This window comes from Periophthalmus magnuspinnatus, chromosome 1 (assembly GCF_009829125.3).
Source record: "Periophthalmus magnuspinnatus isolate fPerMag1 chromosome 1, fPerMag1.2.pri, whole genome shotgun sequence".
Lineage (NCBI taxonomy): Eukaryota > Metazoa > Chordata > Actinopteri > Gobiiformes > Gobiidae > Periophthalmus > Periophthalmus magnuspinnatus.
Window position 1 is genome coordinate 25,970,202 of NC_047126.1, and position 21,352 is coordinate 25,991,553.

General features: G+C 46.1%; 1 protein-coding gene across 1 annotated transcript in view; it reads right to left on the reverse strand.

Annotated features, from left to right (window-relative positions):
• LOC117370010 (voltage-dependent T-type calcium channel subunit alpha-1I-like) overlaps nucleotides 1-21,352 on the reverse strand; it is a 214,296-nt gene that overhangs the window by 156,885 nt on the left and 36,059 nt on the right. Inside the window, exons 2-3 of the mRNA XM_055221662.1 lie at nucleotides 16,175-16,286; nucleotides 9,817-9,950 (exon numbers count right to left, since the gene is read on the reverse strand). Coding sequence (XP_055077637.1) covers nucleotides 9,817-9,950; nucleotides 16,175-16,286 — 246 coding nt within the window. The remainder of the gene's footprint in view (nucleotides 1-9,816; nucleotides 9,951-16,174; nucleotides 16,287-21,352) is intronic.

Genomic DNA, 21,352 nt, shown 5'->3' on the forward strand with positions numbered 1-21,352 from the left:
ACTCTTTATAATTAGACGCAGACAGTACACACAGAGCTGCTTATGTGACATATCTGCACTGGGGTGAGACACATTTTTCTCAAATACTTGGGAAACACTTAGTACAGGGCGTTTAATATAAGGATAAAAGTTAAACAGTTTAACTCTCTGCTCTATCTCCTCTGAAGCCATGGATCATTAAAATCACAAACTCCACGGTGCGTTTAGGGAAAGCTCGGAATCTCAGCTGCAGCTCAGACGGACACAAATAAGCTCTTTTACATTTATGAGGCTGTAATGAGACATCAGGGACACACGAACAAACTGAGACGCCACTATTTTAGCTTTCTCTTCAAATGCCATCAATTTTCAATCTTTCTTTAGTTTTATAATTGATACTTTGCAGTGACATCACAATGGGGGGGTTCTGCATGTATGTCATAGAGTAAGAAATACTAGGAAAGTGCTCAAACGCTGTATTCTGATGACGGAGCAACGTTATAACAGGGTAGAAAGCTTTAATAAGTGAATTTTGCACATTATATACTGTCTTTAGACTGAAGCGCTCCATCCCTGGGCCTTACAGTAGCATGTTAGTAAGTACAACGACATTACAAAGCAGACATGAAGCAATAAATGTGTGAATAAATGTCCCGTGCTCCATGTGGCTTCAGTGTAAAAACGGTCCATTCACTGTTCTTTCACATGTCACAGTCCCATACAGTTAATCTGATGGGTTTAAAGAGGAGGTGCAAGCTGGACCTACAGATAGCTAACCCAGGCTTATGCTAACCTCATATGAGAAATTATACAACTGAAGAAATGTGTAAGCATATTCAAACAGACCATGATTTACAGCGTCAAAAAAGGAAGAAATGCCAAATTGTTAAAGGTCCTAAACAGTATAGATCTTATATTACACAATTAAATTTAATCTGAGCTTCATTTTAACACAATCTGACCATAAAAACTGACTTTCTTGGAACTACAACAGGTCAATTGTGCTGTTAAACAAGTCTCTCTCAAATAACATTACATTCACAAGCTAGCTAACGTTCTTCAGTTAGCCACTCTCACTTTTTTGTTAAAATTCATTAAAACTCACATTGATCATAGTCTCCTGAAAATGTGTTGTTTAAATCCATTATCTACTTTTTTCATGAGTTTTCAGACTATCTAAAAACTTTCCCGGGCTGTGTTTGCTAATGTGTGCATCGTGTCACCGTGGTAACTGCTGAACATTCCGACATAGACGTACATGCAGAACACACCTCCAGTGTGATGTTACTGCAAAGTATCAGTATAAGTGTTTCAAAATATTATTTCTTCACTAAAACATATGTTGAGTTTTTTCCCTTCCCCTACTTATTGTCTCGGTCTCCCTTTTTTCTATAGCTCTAAACACTTGGTTCTACCTTGTGACATCATCAGGTGGTAATCATCCATGTGTTTTTAGAGTCCATTCACCTTCCCCAAATGTAAACCAAATCATTTAACTGCTAAAATCACATCTTTGTAGTGAGTTTAGTGCTTTGTTCATTGATACCGCAGAAATCTACAATGTTTTTTAGTCCTCTGTGTTGTTTTTTTGCTTGTGTGTTTTAGCTAATGTCAGTCACGCCCATCTAAACTCGGGGAGATGTGTATTCTCGATCCCAGGCAAATATTTCCTTCTATTTTTTAAAACCCCTGCTCCTTTTACATGCAATCCTCATACTGTATACCATGAATGAAAAGATAGCTCAGCATACTCAGCTGTCAGTGGTCATAATGTTATGGCTGTCTCTGTGCAGTCCATCGAGTGGCATTATACCAACCGTAGGGCGAAAGTGAATGAAAATGAGCAGAGACACAGGCACAGGTGGATAGTATTCAGTTACATTTACTTTGAGTTAATTGTACTTTTCTAGCAGCATTTTTTTAATTAAAGTGACAGTACTCTATGTTGTGGTTCCTCTTCCCTCTGTGAGTAAATCTACAAGTGACAAAGCCTTCATGTCGACAGTATGAAATGATTTGAACGTTTGTGTTTCTTGCTCTGCTCCTTCAGATATGATTTAGTTTGTCTCATTTTTGTGTCTATCCTTTGAAAATACCAGTATATTCCGACATAGACGTACATGCAGAACAAATAATACACTTTTTTCTTCGTTAACACATAAGTTGAGTTTTGGTTCATCCTTGCGTTGAAGTATTTCTGCTCATTTTCTCCGTCTCCCTTTTGTAGAGGTCTAAACACTTGGTTCTACTTTGTGACATCATCAGGTGGTAATCTATGTCTTTTTAGGGTTCATCCATGATTTAACGCTTTGTCCTTCCAATTCCACTCACTTCAAGTTAAAAATCAGATATCAAGTCCCAACAGTTACTCTTTAAGTTATTATTAAACCACTACTTTGTACTTCTATTTGAGTAATATTATTTTAAAATAACGTTGCGTACACTTTTTGGCTGCTCTGGATATAGGTCACTGGGCAGATGTTCAGAGGAGGTACCCAGACATCTGCAGATCGGGGCCAAAGCCACAAGGAACACATGTGTTGTTCTAATTCAGAGTTGGTTTTGTGGGAAAATACCTGTGCTGAATATTTATCATAGTGCTACTTCAGAACTGTCTGTTTTGTTGTTTACAAAAAAGATGCAAAAATCAATAGAATGGACATGACCCAGAGGAGCTAGCATCCCGCTCCATCTATACATTTGCATTGCATTAATATTCATTTAGTCTTTAGCTTAGCACAGACCACAGACTGCATAAAGAAGAGGACTGAAGGAGCGTATCACCCACTGTGTTCAGCTCCAGGAAAAGGAAGATCAAGGCTAGCAGTTATAGCGGCTAATCTGCAACTGGGGAGCATATTTGGAAATCCGAGCATCATAGTGTATCATAGCAACCAAAGAGCCAATCCAGAGCGAGGTTGTTTCAAGCTAACTGCCCTCCCCGCCCGCACCGTTGGTTTGACAGCGACCACTTAGCAACCCTGTCAATCAAATCTGTTGCGAACGCTAACGGGAGCAACCTCTGGGAAAGATCGGTTTGTTATTAATGTTCATATCTTGACTTGTGGATAAAATTATGGAATAAAAACACCAGGATCATGTAAAGGGGGTTAATACGAACATTGTAAGACAAAAAATGTTGAGCCTGACAGCAGCAGTTACAGAAACGGGCTACAGTTTAGTTTTTTTGTTGTTTTTTTTTACCATGGATAGCTGGTAGTTACTGGTCTAACCCTAAACCATTTGTTTCGGGTCAGCATCTGTTCAGTGTTTTCAAATGTTATTCAGATTCTCACTGCTCTTCATGTAAGTAACCACATCCAAACCACACTCCGCATTCATTCACTCGGTTTGTTAGCGTGTCCACTCTGCTCCAGGCGACGTGCACACAGAGAGTTGCAAATCAGCGTAACACTGTATGAAAAAACTGTTAAAATACGGTAAAGAGCTGGCAGCAAAATGTACTAGCACAAAGCTGTATATTCACCAGTTATCCACTTATTTTAATAGATCCATGGGTAATCTAGAGTTTTTAATCTAAGTACTGTGGGTATTTTTTCCACTGCACTGTCACTCAAGGGAAAAAAGCGACATTATTAGAGTAACTGGAGTGGCTCTGTGTTTACTATGAGTATGTGAATATAAAGGAGTGATGTCCCGCGGCATACACAGAGCTGCAGCAGCACAAATGGACTGTCGAGATGGTTTAAAGTCCAATAACAAGAGGTAAGATTCACTAGAGAAAAAACTATTATTTAGCCAAGAGCAGCCAAGAGATCATTGTAGAGCTTAAAGGTCCTGTAGCAGATTGTTTTTACCGTGTATGTGCGCAAAATAGGCCTTGCCCCAGTACAGATATATACTGTAAAGGGAGCGCTCCTCTTCATCCCTCACTCCATTTGACCCACTCCTCTGCTCCACCTGACCCACTCCTCTGCTCCTCCGACCCTCTCCTCTGCTCCACCTGACCCACTCCTCTGCTCCTCTGACCCTCTCCTCTGCTCCACCTGACCCACTCCTCTGCTCTTCTGACCCACTCCTCTGCTCTTCTGACCCTCTCCTCTGCTCCACCTGACCCTCTCCTCTGTATCTTCTGCTGCATCTGACTCTGTCCTCTGCATCCTCTGACCCTCTCCTCTTTATCCTCTGCTCCACCTGACCCTCTTCTCTGCTCCTCTGACCCTCTCCTCTGCTCCTCTGACCCTCTCCTCTGCTCCACCTGACCCTCTCCTCTGCTCCACCTGACCCTCTCCTCTGCTCCACCTGACCCTCTCCTCTTTATCCTCTGCTCCACCTGACCCTCTCCTCTGGTCCTCTGACCCTCTCCTCTGCTCCTCTGACCCTCTCCTCTTCATCCTCTGTTCCATCTGACCCTCTCCTCTGCTCCACCTGACCCTCTCCTCTGCTCCACCTGACCCTCTCCTCTGCTCCACCTGACCCTCTCCTCTGCTCCACCTGACCCACTCCTCTGACCCTCTCCTCTGCTCCACCTGACCCTCTCCTCTGCTCCACCTGACCCTCTCCTCTGCTCCTCTGACCCTCTCCTCTGCTCCACCTGACCCTCTCCTCTACACACTCTGCTCCATCTGACCACAACCACTCCCTCGTCGCGCTGCTCCCCAGGATCCCCCCTCTCATTTCTGGGCAGACTCCCATCTTCAGCCCCTGCATTCTGACGGAGCTCTAATCTCATTTCAGTGGATGGCCTTGTGTTAGCGTGATAGCGTTAGCAGCTTAGCACCCTCCTGGGGTTAGTGTGACATTTGGAGACCACCCATCACAGACCCCCACCCCCCACACACACACCCCTGCTGTAGATGTGCTATCCTGTTAAAACAAGTGGTTGGCATGGCGCCTTCTCCTCAGAGCTTAAAGGTCTTGGGTTCAATTCCCGGGGTTTATGGAGTTTGCATGTTCTCACTGTGTCTTCCCCATCAACACAAAACATGCACCATAAATACACATTCAGAATACTATATCACTTTGGGTAACTGTTTTCTGGTGTAATTACTATTTCATTTAGTATTCAAAACAGATGTACTTTAATAAACAGCAGGACAGTAGTTGTTTTGTCGTTTATTTGATTAATCGATTAATAGAGTCTTAGTCTAATCATTTTATTTACATTATAAGGATTTACATGGGACAACAGCAGAAAGGAGAACAGAGTGAGTTCGCTGAAGATTTGGTACTGGTTGGTATTTGTGTGTAAAAAGGCAGATTAAACTTATAATTCGCAAGTTAAAAGGTTCTATACTACGCAAAATACCTTAATACTGCTACCTTTTACCTTTAGTTCAGTAGAGATGGGTAATTCCAGGTCAGAAATCAGCCAAATGATTTTAGTGAAGTTTTACGGAGTTTAAAAACACAATGAAGCACTTCCTGTATTGCATAAATAGTTGGTTTAGTATGAACTTCTGTGCGGTGGTTCAGTTTGGGTCAGATACACAGGGACACGTAATAGTTTAGTCTTCAAACGGCGTGCTTTTTAAATCCTATGTTCCATTTTGTACAGTATAATGTGAATATATGTGAAGCATTTAGAATAAAGTACTCTGAGTTGTCTAGGAGATGTATTGCAGTTTACATATCAAGTACAATAGACGTTGTTTACTATTGAGAGCGCAGAGCTAAGTCAGTCCTGTATTTTACTAGAAAAACAACGAGCCATGGGGGCAGTGGAGCGTGACGAGAAGGAGAGAGGAGAGAGAGTAAATGAGAAATGTGCTACACCCCAGAGGCAGCAAGGAGGCGCGGGAAGGAAGCAAAAGAGGAGACGAGGGAAGGAGTCACGAGCCAAGGACGCAGGGCAAAGTGTAAAAATGCGCTATGCCCCAGAGGCAGCAAGGAGGCACGGGAAGGAGGTAAAAGAGGAGGCAAGGAAAGGAGACAAGGGAGCAGTGCGAAGTATGTGAATGTGCTACGACCCAGAGGCAGCAAGGAGGCATATTAGGGAAACGACAGGACGCAAGGAAAGGAGACAAGGAGACAAGGAACCAGGGCAGTGTGAAAATGTGCTACGGCCCAGAGGTAGCAAGAAGGTACGGAAAGGACGCAAAAGAGGATGCAAGGAAAGGAAACAAGGAACCAAAGAACTATGTGAAAATGTGCTACGTCCCATGGCACAAGGCACGGGGAAGGAAGATACAGAAGATCTAAGGAAAGGAAACAAGGAACCAGGGGTCCAGGGAAAAGTATACAAATGTGCTATGGCCCATAGGCAGCAGGCATGGGAGGAAGTAAAAAAGGAGGCAAGGAAAGCAGACAAGGAACCAAGGAACAATGAGAAAATGTGCTACACCCCAGAAGCAGCAAGAAGACATGGAGAAGGAGGGTGAAGAAGATGTAAGGAAAGGAAACAAGGAACCAGAGAGAAGTATCCAAGTGTGCTACGACCCAGAGGCACCAAGGAGGCATAGGAAAGGAACGCAAGGAAAGGAGACAAGTGAGCAGGGCAAAAATATATACATGTGCAATGGTCAAGAGGCAGCAAGGAGACAGGGAAAAAGAAGCAAAAAAGGACATGAACAAAGGAGCCCAGGAACCAAGGAACAATGGAAAAATGTGCTACACTCCAGAGGCAGCAAGGAGGCACGGGAAGGAAGCAACAGAGGATGCAAGGAAAGGAGACAGGGACCCAAGAGACCAGGGCGAAATGTAAAAATGCTAATGTGTTTGACAATTACAAGAGAGCTACAAGCACAATTACAGAGACACAGAGACATGAGACTCAGAGCTGGAGGGAGGAGGGGCTTCAGACGCTTCATTATGGAGCAATTAAATGAGTTTGGCAAATAAATAAAATGGTACGTTTGTAAAACACTACTTACTCTTCCTGCTTTAAAGAGGGGGTATTATGCAAAGTTGATTTTGTTTGGAGCTTTGTAACATGTTCGACGGTTCCCTGCTTCAAAAACACGCCTGAGCAGGTTTTATATTTGAAAAGGATCCAGAATACACACTTCTACAATACTTTATGAAGGTGTGGGTCTGATCAGTGGTGAATCTACTCGATTTCAGATGGGTTTGATTGTCAGGTGGATTAGCCAATCAGAGCCATGCATGGTCTGTCCATATCAAAACAAATATGCCTCTTTACGACAAAGAAAGGAAAAAATATCACAGATGACAGAAAAACATGGCAGATTTCTGGAGAATCAATGAGAAAAGCACTAAACTCCATTAATCTGAGGTGAGAGAAATGTCATTTTGTTTGTAAACGATGGGTGACCAATGAGCTCCTTTGTTTCACATGTGTCACGACAAAAACAAATGTGATTGGACGATCATGTTTGGCCTGGAACGTCCCACAGCACGACATTAAACTTGTATATTTCCAGTGAGAAAAGCATGACTCAAGCAAGACTGTGGACCAAATATTTATCACACGCCCACTCCACTCAGATCAGGAGTCTAACCCGTAACCTCCTAACTGAGAGGAGGAGACAGGCCCACCACAAATGAAGCGTCTTCGATACAGTTTATCATGTATTACCGCACTAATTGCCTTGTATCTTGAGTAATTATGTCTCTAATGGTCAGTCTATAATTTAGCACTCAGATGGTTAAAGCTCCTCATTAGACGCTCTTGTGTGTGAAAATGTTGCTGTTTGGAGGATGTTGATGAACTCTTAAAAGAGACAGTAACACGTGTGAAATTACACGATCAGCCGTGTGTTTTCACTCCTCGTATTACTCTAATAACAGGGAAAACATCACGTCAAATACTACCACAGATTTTACATCAAGATATAGCGGAAGAGTAAGAGCAACTGACAAATACAAAAGTAAATTTAACAATATTCATTTACTGAACATAAAATATACACGTTTTAATGTTACTGACAAACATGACTCAATCTTGACTTAAAATTTGATAGTTTTGATCACAGGAAACAGGAATATACCGGGATTGAAACAAGACTAAACAAGATCTACCAGGACAAGAGGACGACAGGCATAAAGCAGGTCTAAAGTAGGACTAAAGCAAAGTCTAAACCAAAGCTAACTCTAGATCTAGAGTAGGTCCAAACTCAGATTATATCAGGCTTAGACGCATAGACTGTACACATAAATGGACATAGCTAACACACTAGCTGCCACATTCTAATTAGGAACTGAGCGTGGAAGAAGAGGTTCCTTCAAGCTCCCGTTGCAACTGAATGTTAGTATTAACCTGCTCCACATGATCCTGGTGTTTTTATTTACCTATTTTGTCTATAAATCAACATATGAACATTAATAACAGACCAATCAGGCGCCTTCTTTTCCCAAGGATGCTCCCGTTAGCTTTACCAACAGGTTTTATTGAACTTCAACCACCTCACTCCCGATTGGCTCTTTGGTCCGTGCTTGGATTTCCAAATATGTTCCCTGGATGCAGATTAGCCCGTATAACTGTTAGCCTCGATGAACTTCATTTGGCTGCAGCCGAAAGCTATGGGTGACATTACACTTGTTTTATCCAGTCTATGCTTGGACCACATGTTAAACAGGAGACAGGACGGAAGCACTGAAGCAGGGCTACTGTGGTCTACTGTCCATAACAAAAGACAAAGTTTAAATCTGTCAACTGGACAAATCGTTGTAGGAGTGAAGACGTTTCGCTGCTCATCCAATTTCTATATTAATATCTGTCTGAAGGGAGGAGCTAACTACACTGAAACCGTAAACAACTATTGTCTCCAGTTTCAGCCTTAATAACCCTATTCAACCTTTAATGACGCTAATATTGTCCTCTTTTGTTTCTGTTTGCTTTGGTCTGAGGATGGAATCATAGATCTGTGAGAGATTATATCTCAGGTCCCCATTCCTGTTTAAGGAATGTTTGTCTTTCCTAACAAAAATAACTCCCCTCTCCCCCATAGTACAGTAGACACCAGGCAAATGACCCAGTGTCCCATATGACCCCCGTGTCCCATGTCCCAGCAGATTTATCCAAAACCATTAATTTGTCCCAATGTCCCAGGTGTCCATATATTTTTGACCAATTTGATCCCTGCCAAAGGTAAAGAGAGCCATATATTGTCATTTATTTAGCTAAAATACAGAACACTGCTCTTGAAAATGACCACAAGGCAACAAAAAAGCGCTCCATTACGCCAAAAGAAGACCCACGAGTGAGTCGAGAATGGACAATTTTATTTATACCAATCATCCCAACCTAAGGGTGTCCCAGTTTTGAATTCTGAAGATCTGGTTCCTCTGGCCAATCACTGTTTAATTGTGAAAGATTTAATTGAATGCATTGCAGAATAAAGCTGTGCATCATTAAAATGTGTTTGGGATGAGAGCGTGTCGTCAGTCTGCTCATTAACAGAACCTCCCACTATCCAAGTGTCTTCAGACTGAGTCAAACACAAAGATAACTTTAACCTTCCCCATCTATATTAAACACTGAGGTTCAGACCTATAGGAGGTCGTGGTGTCATCTGAATCTTATTCATTAAAAGTCATTTAAATGTAGCAGGTGGAAGTCTAATGTATTATTTATATCCATTCTTCCAACAGTCCTCCGCACTGGGACTCAGTGCAGTCACTTCATAATTGTGTTACCGTGACGATAATCCACATGAAATACACAGACTCAACACGTGAATATTAGATGAGCTACAAATGAATGGTTCAGATCACAGCAAGAGATAGGAGGTCGAATACTACTACTACTACTACTACTACTACTACTACTACTACTACTACTACTACTACTACTACTACTACTACTACTACTACTACTACTACTACTACTACTACTACTACTACTACTACTACTACTATTATTTTCTAAGCTCAAAGAACATCAGAGAAACTAAACCGACTTCAGGCCACACTCACCCGGCCATGACAATGAAGAAGTCCAGTCGGTTCCACGTGTCGCCAAGGTAACAGCGTTGTCCAAAAATCCCCAAGGCGAGCATTTTGACCACCATCTCCAACGCGAAGAACATGTAGATGAATGCATCAAAGGCCTAAAATACAACAATACAACAGAATAAAGATTACATGTATGAATCACTCTAAATACAAGTTCAGAGGGTAAATGAGAAGGAAACAACTATAACATGTTTAAAAGCTCACAATAGGTCTCCTTTGGCAAATAATAATAAACCGCATAAAAAAACATATAAAGTTCTCTTTTGTCCCATCTGGGAGCTGTCCAGAACTGAAATGGACAGTCAATCTTAGACGTCTCAATTAGGGGAATTTATTTATTTATTTACTAGAAGAGAGCAGTAACTACGGTGGCCCTGCAGGGACAGCTCTCACTTGTCTGTCCATCTCTCATTTAGTTCCCGCACTCTCTCTGTCAGATCTCTATTCTCTTAAACAAAGTCTACAGAAAAATAATTAGTCTGAGCAATAATCGTGGTTAAGCCTCGTATCGACCTCCTGACTGAGCCCCTCTTTAATCAAGCGTCTAATTAAAACTGCAGCAGAGCAAAAAGACCACAGGAAATCAAAGATGGCGGCACGCTAATGCCCGCTAGTGCTGTTGGAGCAAAAAGCCAGATTAGCCTTGTTCCCTTTGTGTGTGGGGGGGTAAGCTACGATGCTACGACGATGCTACGACGATGCTACGACGATGCTACGACGATGCTACGACGATGCTACGACGATGCTACGACAATGCTACGACAATGCTACATGCTAAGAAAGTAAAGTTATTTAAATCGTGAATGTAACTTCCAGTAGTGTAATCCCTCAATCGTCCAGGTAGGTTCTATTTTGATCTTTTTAGTACAGATACTTGCTCAAACTATTTCAATATATGATTTTCATTACTTTTGCGACCCTAATTTCTATTTCTATGCGAGTACTAGTATTTTGAAGTAACGTTCCTCTTGCATGAAAACCACTGATTTAGCTGAGAATTTTATATATTTCCCATTCCCTCTCTTCCTCTCTCCCTCTCCTCCCCTCTCCCTCTCCTCCTTCTCTCCCTCTTTCCCTCACTCCCCCCTCCTCTCTCCCTCTCTCCCGCTCCCTCTCCCCATCTCTCCCTCTCCTCCTTCTCTCCCTCTCTTCCTCTCCTCCTCTCTCCCGCTCCCTCACTCCCTCTCCTCCCTCTCACCCTCTCTCCCTCACTCCCTCTCCTCCCTTTCTCCTCCTCTCCCTCTCTCCTCCTCTCTCCTCTCCCTCTCCTCCTCTCTCCCTTTTCTCCTTCTCTCCATCTACTCCTCTCCCTCTCCTCCCCTCTCCTCCTTCTCTCCCTCTTTCCCTCACTCCCCCTCCCTCTCTCCCGCTCTCTCTCCCCCTCTCTCCTTCTCTCCCTCTTCCTCTCCTCCTTCTCTTCCTCTCCTCCTTCTCTCCCTCTCTTCCTCTCCTCCTCTCTCCCGCTCCCTCACTCCCTCTCACCCTCTCTCCTTCTCTCCCTCTCACCCTCACTCCCTATCCTCCCTTTCTCCTCCTCTCCCTCTCCTCCTCTCTCCCTTTCCTCCTTCTCTCCATCTACTCCTCTCCCTCTCCTCCCCTCTCCTCCTTCTCTCCCTCTTTCCCTCACTCCCCCCTCCCCTCTCCCTCTCTCCCGCTCCCTCTCCCCCTCTCTCCTTCTTCCTCTCCTCCTTCTCTCCCTCTCTTCCTCTCCTCCTCTCTCTCTCTTCCTCTCCTCCTCTCTCCCGCTCCCTCACTCCCTCTCCTCCCTCTCTCTCTCACCCCCTCACCCTCACTCCCTCTCCTCCCTTTCTCCTTCTCTCCCTCTCTCCTCTCCCTCTCCTCCTCTCTCCCTTTCCTCCTTCTCTCCCTCTCTTCCTCTCCTCCCCTCTCTCCTCTCCCCCTCTCTCCTTCTTCCTCTCCTCCTTCTCTCCCTCTCTTCCTCTCCTCCTCTCTCTCTCTTCCTCTCCTCCTCTCCCTCACTCCCTCTCCTCCCTCTCTCTCTCACCCCCTCACCCTCACTCCCTCTCCTCCCTTTCTCCTTCTCTCCCTCTCTCCTCTCCCTCTCCTCCTCTCTCCCTTTCCTCCTTCTCTCCCTCTCTTCCTCTCCTCCCCTCTCTCCTCTCCTCCTTCTCTCCCTCACTCCCCCTCCTCTCTCCCTCTCTTCCTTATCTCCCTCTTTCCCTCACTCCCCCCCTCCTCTCTCCCTCTCCTCCTTCTCTCCCTCTTTCCCTCACTCCCCCCTCCTCTCTCCCTCTCTCCTTCTCTTCCTCTCCTCCTTCTCTACCTCTCTTCCTCTCCTTCTCTCTCTCCCTCCTCCTCTCTCCTGCTCCCTCACTCCCTCTCTCCTTCTCTCGCCTCTCCTCCTCTCTCCCTTTCCTCCTTCTCTCCCTCTAATCCTCTCCCTGTTCCCCTCTCCCTCTCCTCCCCTCTCCTCCTTCTCTCCCTCTTTCCCACACTCCCCCCCTCCTCTCTCCCTCTCTCCCGCTCCCCCTCTCTCCCTCTCTTCCTCTCCTCCTCTCTCTCGCTCTCCCTCCTCCTCTCTCCCGCTCCCTCACTCCCTCTCCTCCCTCTCTCTCATTCCCTCACATCCTCCCCCATCTCTCTCCCTCTCACCCTCACTCCCTCTCCTCCCTTTCTTCTTCTCTCCCTCTCCTCCTCTCTCCCTTTCCTCCTTCTCTCCCTCTCCTCCTTCTCTCCCTCTCTTCCTCTCCTCCTCTCCCTCGCTCCCCCTCCTCCTCTCTCCCGCTACCTCACTCACTCTCCTCTGTCTCTCCTTCCCTCCCTCTCCTCCTCTCCCTCACCTCCTCCCCTCTCTCTCCCTCTCACCCTCACTCCCTCTCCTCCTTCTCTCCCGCTCTCCCTCTCTCCCTCGCTCTCCCTCCTCCTCTCTCCAGCTCCCTCACTCCCTCTCCTTCCTCTCACCCTCTCTCCTTCTCTTCCTCTCTCTCACCCCCTCACCTCCTCCCCTCTCTCACTCCCTCTCACCCTCTGCCTCACCTCCTCCCCTCCCTCACTCCCTCTCCTCCTCCCCTCCCTCACTCCCTCTCCTCCTCCCCTCTCTCACTCCCTCTCCTCCTCCCCTCTCTCACTCCCTCACCTCCTCCCCTCTCTCACTCCCTCTCCTCCTCCCCTCTCTCACTCCCTCACCTCCTCCCCTCTCTCACTCCCTCTCCCTCTCCTCCTCTCTCCCTTATTCCTTGTATCTTCTTTATACAAGTGCGAGGCTCCGTTTGTGGATAAAACGTCTTAAACAAAAACGTGGGCGACTCTTTGAAGCTCTAAGTGGCTTAAGTTAAAAATAATTCTCTGCTGAGTGCTGCGAGCGCCGCCATGTTTTTTCTCTTTAAATACAACGTCACTTCAAAGCACCGAGGCTTGTTAGACACTCTTATTCTGACGGGGTTAATGAAAGCTGTGCTCTTATTGTGAAAGGGTTAATCATCACATCATGACTGTACTTTGGTCGGTTTATGACAGAGAATATATTGTTATATTTAAGTTTTTAAGTGTTTTTAGGTCAAGAATTGTTAGCTGTTAACGACATCCATACATGATCATGTTGTGATAGAGCTCTGAAGGGGAAGTGACTTAGCGTGGAGAGCAAAGAGAGCGATGAGCGTCAAAAACACAAATAAAACTAATAAAACGTGTCATTATGTTGTTTTCTGCGAATATAGCATTTTCAAAACAATCTGATGTTACGTGTTAGCAATTAATAACCCATAATGCAACACAGAAGATAGTATAGACAGTAGTAGTTTCTGGTGCCATAGTAGTAAAGCTCCTTCTCCCCACTGCAAGGTCCCCGGTCCGAGTCTCAGCCCATATGAGGACTTTATATCTGGAGTTTGCATGTTTATAGAGTACTGCACAGATGACGGACATTTATATCCCTGTCGCTCCTCTCCGCCTGACTTAAGTCCCACATGTGCTGTATATGTTTGGGATTAGCATTAGCATCCCACACATGTCAGAGGAGCTGCTCCTTTCTGCTCCTCTGACTCTGCTCCTCTGACTCTGCTCCTCTGACTCTGCTCCTCTGACTCTGCTCCTCTGACTCTGCTCCTCTGACTCTGCTCCTCTGGCTCTGCTCCTCTGACTCTGCTCCTCTGACTCTGCTCCTCTGACTCTGCTCCTCTGACTCTGCTCCTCTGACTCTGCTCCTCTGACTCTGCTCCTCTGGCTCTGCTCCTCTGGCTCTGCTCCTCTGGCTCTGCTCCTCTGGCTCTGCTCCTCTGACTCTGCTCCTCTGACTCTGCTCCTCTGGCTCTGCTCCTCTGGCTCTGCTCCTCTGACTCTGCTCCTCTGACTCTGCTCCTCTGACTCTGCTCCTCTGGCTCTGCTCCTCTGGCTCTGCTCCTGTCTGCTCCTCTGGCTCTGCTCCTCTGGCTCTGCTCCTCTGGCTCTGCTCCTGTCTGCTCCTCTGACTCTGCTCCTCTGACTCTGCTCCTCTGACTCTGCTCCTCTGGCTCTGCTCCTCTGGCTCTGCTCCTGTCTGCTCCTCTGGCTCTGCTCCTCTGGCTCTGCTCCTCTGACTCTGCTCCTCTGACTCTGCTCCTCTGACTCTGCTCCTCTGGTTCTGCTCCCGTCTGCTTCTAAATTCTAACAGAATGATCCACAGGTGTCAGATTGTACAGCAGACACAAGCAGAACACATCTGTTTAAAGTGTCATCATTCTCTCTGTGTTTGTGAGGATCCATCATGGCGGACTGGTCCGAGGGTTCGTTGCTGTGAAAAGTCCCGATCGAGCGAAGGATTCTTAGAAGAGCGATCGAGAAGCTAAAACCAGAGAGATCGAATGTGGTCATACAGAGATGGTCAAGTATAACCACAGGAAGGAGAGAGAGAGAGGGAGTGGAGAGAGCGAGGAGATACAGAGAGAGGGAGGAGAGAAAAGAGGGAGGAGAGAGGAGGGAGAGACAGATGGAGGAAGGAGACAGAGAAGACAGCGGTGAGAGGGAGAAGAGAATGAGGGTGTCAGCACAGAGAGGGTTAAGTATAACCACAGGAGGGAGAGAGAGAGAGAGAGAGAGAGAGAGAGAGAGGGGAGTGGAGAGAGTGAAGAGATAGAGAGGGAGGAGAGAGAAGAGGAAGGAGAAAGGAGAGAGGAGAGAAAAGAGGGAGTAGATAGGAGAGGAAAGAAAAGAGGGAGGAGAGAGGAGGGAGAGATAGAGGGAGGAAAGAGATAGAGAAGAGAGAGGAGAGAGAGTCTGCACAGAGAGGGTCAAGTATAACGGCATGAGAGAGAGGGAGGAGAGAAAAGATGAAGGAGAGAGAAGAGAAGGCAGGAGACAGGAAAGAGACAGAAGAAAGAGGACAGAGGGAGGGTTTCCACACAGAGATGGTAAAGTATAACCAGAGGAAGGACAGAGGGAGGAGAGAAAGAGGGAGGTAGCAGAAAGGAGTCAGAGACAGAGGGAGAAGAGAGGGAGGGAGGAAAGAGAGAATAGAAAGGGGAGACGAGAGAAGCAGGAGGCTGAAACAAGACATAGCGAGGGAGGAGATGGGGGAGGGAGAGACTAGAGGGAAGAGAGAGGGAGGAGGCAGAGAGGAGAGAGGGATGAGAGGGTGAGAGATAGGGATAGGAGTGAGAGAGGGAGGGAGGAGAATATTTGCGCAGTATTTGTGTGTATATTTGTGCAGTGTTTTGCGTAGTACCTGCAGTATTTGTATGTATATTTGTGCAGTGTTTTGCGTAGTACCTGCAGTATTTGTATGTATATTTGTGCAGTGTTTTGCGTAGTACCTGCAGTATTTGTGTGCATATTTGTGCAGTGTTTTGCGTAGTACCTGCAGTATTCGTGTGTATATTTGTGCAGTGTTTTGCGTAGTACCTGCAGTATTCGTGTGTATGTTTGTGCAGTGTTTTGCGTAGTACCTGCAGTATTTGTATGTATATTTGTGCAGTGTTTTGCGTAGTACCTGCAGTATTTGTATGTATATTTGTGCAGTGTTTTGCGTAGTACCTGCAGTATTTGTATGTATATTTGTGCAGTGTTTTGCGTAGTACCTGCAGTATTTGTGTGCATATTTGTGCAGTGTTTTGCGTAGTACCTGCAGTATTCGTGTGTATATTTGTGCAGTGTTTTGCGTAGTACCTGCAGTATTCGTGTGTATGTTTGTGCAGTGTTTTGCGTAGTACCTGCAGTATTTGTATGTATATTTGTGCAGTGTTTTGCGTAGTACCTGCAGTATTTGTATGTATATTTGTGCAGTGTTTTGCGTAGTACCTGCAGTATTTGTATGTATATTTGTGCAGTGTTTTGCGTAGTACCTGCAGTATTTGTGTGCATATTTGTGCAGTGTTTTGCGTAGTACCTGCAGTATTTGGCAGCGGTCCGAGGAGCAGTCGATGTTCTCACAGGGCTGGTACATTCCCAGAGTCACACAGTTGAGGAGGATCACCATCATGCTGATGCGCTCGAACCACGTGCAGCACAGGGTTAAGGAAAAATCACTTTAAAATTACACACAGAATATTTGATTTACATTTTCAAAACACACCAAACTTAACATATGAAGAGATCCCTCGATGATAGTAAAAAAAATAAAAAAACACTGATACAGCCCGAGCTCATTCTAAAGTTCTTCAGGAAAGGTTCATTTCTGTCCTGTGAATGTGACTGTTTTAGTATCGATACTTGCTCAAATGAGTGTCGATACTAGTAGTTGCAATACTAGTTTTAGCAACGATTAGTATCTGATTTGCGCTGCTTTTGACAACGCTCCTCTAGAGTAAAGATAGACACAAGTTTGAGTGGGAAAAACACATGCACAAAAGCACAAGCAGACAGGACCTTAACACCTACTCCCACTCACAACACTCACACCATACTGTATCTACATGTGAGAGAGGGAGAGGGGGAAGGAGGGACAGAAAGAGGAAGTACTGCGCTTTTCTGGACTGAGATGTCTGATGTTTTTCCTGAGATCTGCTGTAACCACTGTAGCCGATCATTCTCCACTACCTTTGGAGGTGTTTACCACCTTGACCTGGGGGTTTCCAGTCCGTATTCTGTACAGATGTTTCTGTACACTACAGCTCCACTTGGTTATGCCGCTCCATGTTTGCTTTTCCTGCAGCATCTTACACCCTGCAGTTATGTGCTGGGTTGTCTCAGGGGCCTCTTTGCACAGCCTCCACCTTGGCTCTTGTTTGGTGTGGTAGATCTGGGCCTCTGTCGCTCTGGTGCTCAAGGCCTGCTCCTGTGCAGCCAGGATGAGCCTCTGTGCTGTCCTTCAGACCAGCTCTCTCAAGCCATTGGTAGGATTTCTTAATATCAGCCACTTCAGTCAGGGGCTTGTCCTTCCATGATGGTTCCTCCAGCACCTCTTCCTCTGCGCTCCACTGTCTGAGACATTTGCTGAGAACGTCATCTGTTGGGGCCTTGTCCTTGATGTACTTATGGATTTTGGATGTTTCATCCTGGACTGTGGCTCTCACACTCACTAGTCCTCGGCCTCCTTCCTTAAGGCTCTCGTACAGTCTCAGGGTGCTGGATTTGGGGTGGTATCCTCCATGCATGTTCAGGAACATTCGGGTCTTAACATCTGTAGTCTGTATTTCCTCCTCTCCCTGGGCCACTCTGCTGTGTGCTGTGCAGTCCCACACAGAGGGCGACATCTGGTCAACCTGAACATGGGCGTGTGTCCAACTCCTTTGACTCTGGCTCCAATTCACTTTCTACTGAAAAACTGTCACATCTCTCTGTCACTCCTGCTGTCAGACTCTGCATTTTAGTTTTTAAATGTTCGTATTAACCAGTTCTACATGATCCTGGAATTTTAATCCACTATTTTGTCCCTAAATCAAGATATGAAAATTAATCACAGACAAATCAAGTGCCTTCTGTCCCCGAGGTCACTCCCAGTATTAGCAACAGGTTTGATGGAGACCGTTGCTAAGCACCTGCTCCATGCTAAACCAGCGGAGTGAGGGGCGTCACCTTCAACAGCCTCGCTCCCGGTTGGCTTTTCAGTTTCATGCTCAGATTCCCAAATAATGTCCGTGGTTGCAGATTAGCCGCTGTAAATGCTACAGCTGAACACAGAGTCACACTCACTCCTTTATACAGTCCATGATTCACACAAGTTTTATGGCAGTTTTTGGAATGCGGTGTTAAAGGCACATTCTGTAACTTTTCTGGTGGAAAGTCTGCCACCTGCTTGTATCCATGGAGATGTTATTGCTTTGCCTGAAATGTTTCACAGCACCAGGTCAGGTCAGATCTGTGGAAAGGCAGGACTGTTTACAGTAAGTTTATCAAGGTTTTTTGAGCAATAAAATCGGCTGTAGCCTGATACAAGACAGTAATCAGGCAAAGCAATAACATCTCCATGGAGACAAGCAGGTGTCAGACCAGGAAATGTTACACAGTGTACCTTTAAATCCTCAGTTTACCTTCAGTACAGCGTTCTCAGAGCAGTGGGGGTCTGCAACAGAGACACAGCTGTAGTCATTTCTCTGAGCCCCTCTCCCTCGCCTCCTCTCCTATCTCCTTCTCTTCTCTCTCTTTCCTTCTCCCATCTCTCCTCCTCTCCTTCCTCTCTCCTATCCTTCTCTCCTTCTTTCCTCCCTCTCTCCTCCTCTCCTTCACTCCTTTTCTCAGCTCTCCTCTTCTCCTGTCCCTCTCCTCCTCTCTCCTCCCGTTCTTCACTCGTCTCTCCCTCCCTCATTCTCTCCTCTCTTCTTCTCTCCTCTGCCTCTCTCTTCCCCTCCTTTTCACATCTTTCTCTGCCTCCCCCCTCTCCTTCTCCCCTCCTCTCCTCTCTCCTTCTCTCTTCTCCCCCTCTCTCCTCTTCCCCTCTCTCCTCCTCGCCCTCCCCCCTCTTTCATCTCTCCTCTCTCCCTCTTTCGTCTCTCCTTCTCCCCTCCTCTGCTTCTCTTGGCTCTCCTCTCCTTCTCTCCTCCTCTCCTCTCCCCCTCGTTCATCTCTCCTCCTCTCTTCTCTCCCTCGTTCGTCTCTCCTTCTTTCCTCCTCTCCTCTCCCCCTCGTTCGTCTCTCCTTCTCTCCCCCTCTCCTCTCCCCCTCGTTCGTCTCTCCTCCTCTCCTCTCCCCCTCGTTCGTCTCTCCTTTTTTCCTCCTCTCCCCCTCGTTCGTCTCTCCTTCTCTCCTCCTCTCCTCTCCCTCCCTCCTCTTCTCCCCCTCTTCCGTCTCTCCTCCTTCTCCTCTCCCCCTCGTTCGTCTCTCCTTGCCTCCTCCTCTCCTCTCCCCCTCGTTCGTCTCTCCTCCTCTCCTCTCCCCCTCGTTCGTCTCTCCTCCTCTCCTCTCCCCCTCGTTCGTCTCTCCTTTTTTCCTCCTCTCCTCTCCCCCTCGTTCGTCTCTCCTTCTCTCCTCCTCTCCTCTCCTCTCTCCTCCTCTCCCTCCCTCCTCTTCTCCCCCTCTTCCTTCTCTCCTCCTTCTCCTCTGTGGGGTGTAGTCATAATTGGTGTTTTGCCTTTTTTAATAACTCAGAGAGGAAATAAAATGCAAATTGTTCTGGAGTGATTTATGCAAACACAAGTCTAAATGTGATGAATTATTAAGATGAAATAAGTGAGTTTATGTAAACACGACACAATTATTTATTCAAATGAACTCAACACTTTAGGACCAACCACGACTGAAGCAACGTGTCACTTCTGTCCTAAAAAATGAAACACGAGAGGACGGGAGGGCATCTGACGCACAGGGAGACGGCAGGATGGGATCGGGATACTCGTGCATGATGGGAGGATGAGAGGAGGGAGTGGAGGAGGGATAGAGGGAGGAGAGGAGATAATGAGAGGAAGAGCTAAAGAGTATGGAGAGAAAAAGAGGATGGAGGGAAAGAGCTAGGGAGAGAGGCAAATAGAGGAAATTCATAGAGAGGAGAGAAAGAAAGAGAAAGAAGAGGGAGATAGAGGAGGGAAAAAAGAGAAAAGATGAGGGACAGGAAGAGAGAGTGAAATACATGACAGCAGAGGGGAAGATAGAAAGAGAAAAGAGAGAGATAGAGGAGGGAAATGAGACAAGAGGAGAGAGTGGAGAGGAGATAGGGGAAGAGAGAAAGAAAGACGGAGAAAAAAGGGAGATAGGAGGGAAAAGAGTCAGGGGGAGAGAGGAGGGACAGGAAGAGAGAGAAAGACATGAGGGCAGAGAGGAAGAGAGAAAGAGAAAAAAGGGAGATAGAGGAAGGAAAAAGACAAGAGGGCAAAGGGTGGAGGGCAAAGGGTGGAGGGGAGAAGAGGGAGAAAAAAGGGAGATAGAGGAGGGGAAAAAAGAGAAAAGCAGGCAGAGAGGAGGGACAGGAAGAGAGCCAGAAAGACACAATGGCAGAGGGGAAGAGAGAAAGAGAAAAGAGGGAGATAGAGGAGGGAACAAAGAGAAGTGGGCAGAGAGTGGAGAGGAGAAGAGAGAAAGAAAGAGAGGGAGAAAAAGGGAGATAAAAGAGGGAAAAAGAGACATTGGGGAGAGAGGAGGGACAGGAAGAGAAAGAGAAAGACATGAGGGCAGAGAGGAAGAGAGAAAGAGAAAAGGGGGAGATAGAGGAGAGAAAAAGATAAGAGGGCAGTGAGTGGGGATTAGAAGAAGAAAGAAAGAGGGAGAAAAAAGCAAGATAGAGGGGGAAAATAGTCAATGGGGAGAGAGGAGAGAGAGAAAGTGGAGAGAGAGGGGGGAGGAGAGAGGAGATGGGGTAGACAGTGTGGACATAGAGAAAGGAGAGAGGTGTGTGAGAGAGAGAGGGGGGGAGAGGGATGAAAGGGAAAGAAATAGGGATAGAGAGAATGTGGGAAGGCAGAAATAGAGGAAATACATAGAGAGGAGTGAAAGAGAGGGAGAAAAGAGGGACAGAGGATGGAAAAAAGAAAGGGAGAGAGCGAGAGAGAGAGAAATGTTCTAATAGGAAAAGAGGGAGCAGAGTAATAGCCCTTCATCAGGAGCAGCTGAGGCGTTCGGACACATCTCAAATGCAACGAATATTTTAAGAGGATCCAGACTCGCGGTGTGTTCAGGGAGTCACGGAAAAAACAGAACTGCACATCACAGGGTTATTCCTCACTGTATGCAGTCAGAGCATCATGATTACTCACCACGATGACTTTACAAGCACTTTACACAACTCTCAGAGGCCAGAGCAAATACAGCCATCCCTGTCACACTAACAACAGCTAGCATGCTAACACGCACTTCTTGATTATCAGACAATAAAACGTCCTGGAGACAGCAAGTGCCCCACTCATAACTATACATTTAATATCACACATAAACAGTATTCAATATATTTTATGACAATATCTGTCTTTCTCTCTCTGTCTGTCTCTCTCTCTCACTGTGTCTCTCTCTGTCTCTCTCTCTCATTGTCCCTCTCTCCGTCTCTCTCTCCGTCTTTCTCTCACTGTCTCTCTCTCTTTCACTGTCTCTTACTCTCTCTCTGTCTCTCACTCTCTCTCACTGTCCCTCTCTCCGTCTTTCTCTCACTGTCTCTCTTGCTCTCTCTCACTGTCTCTCTCTCTCTCACTGTCTCTTACTCTCT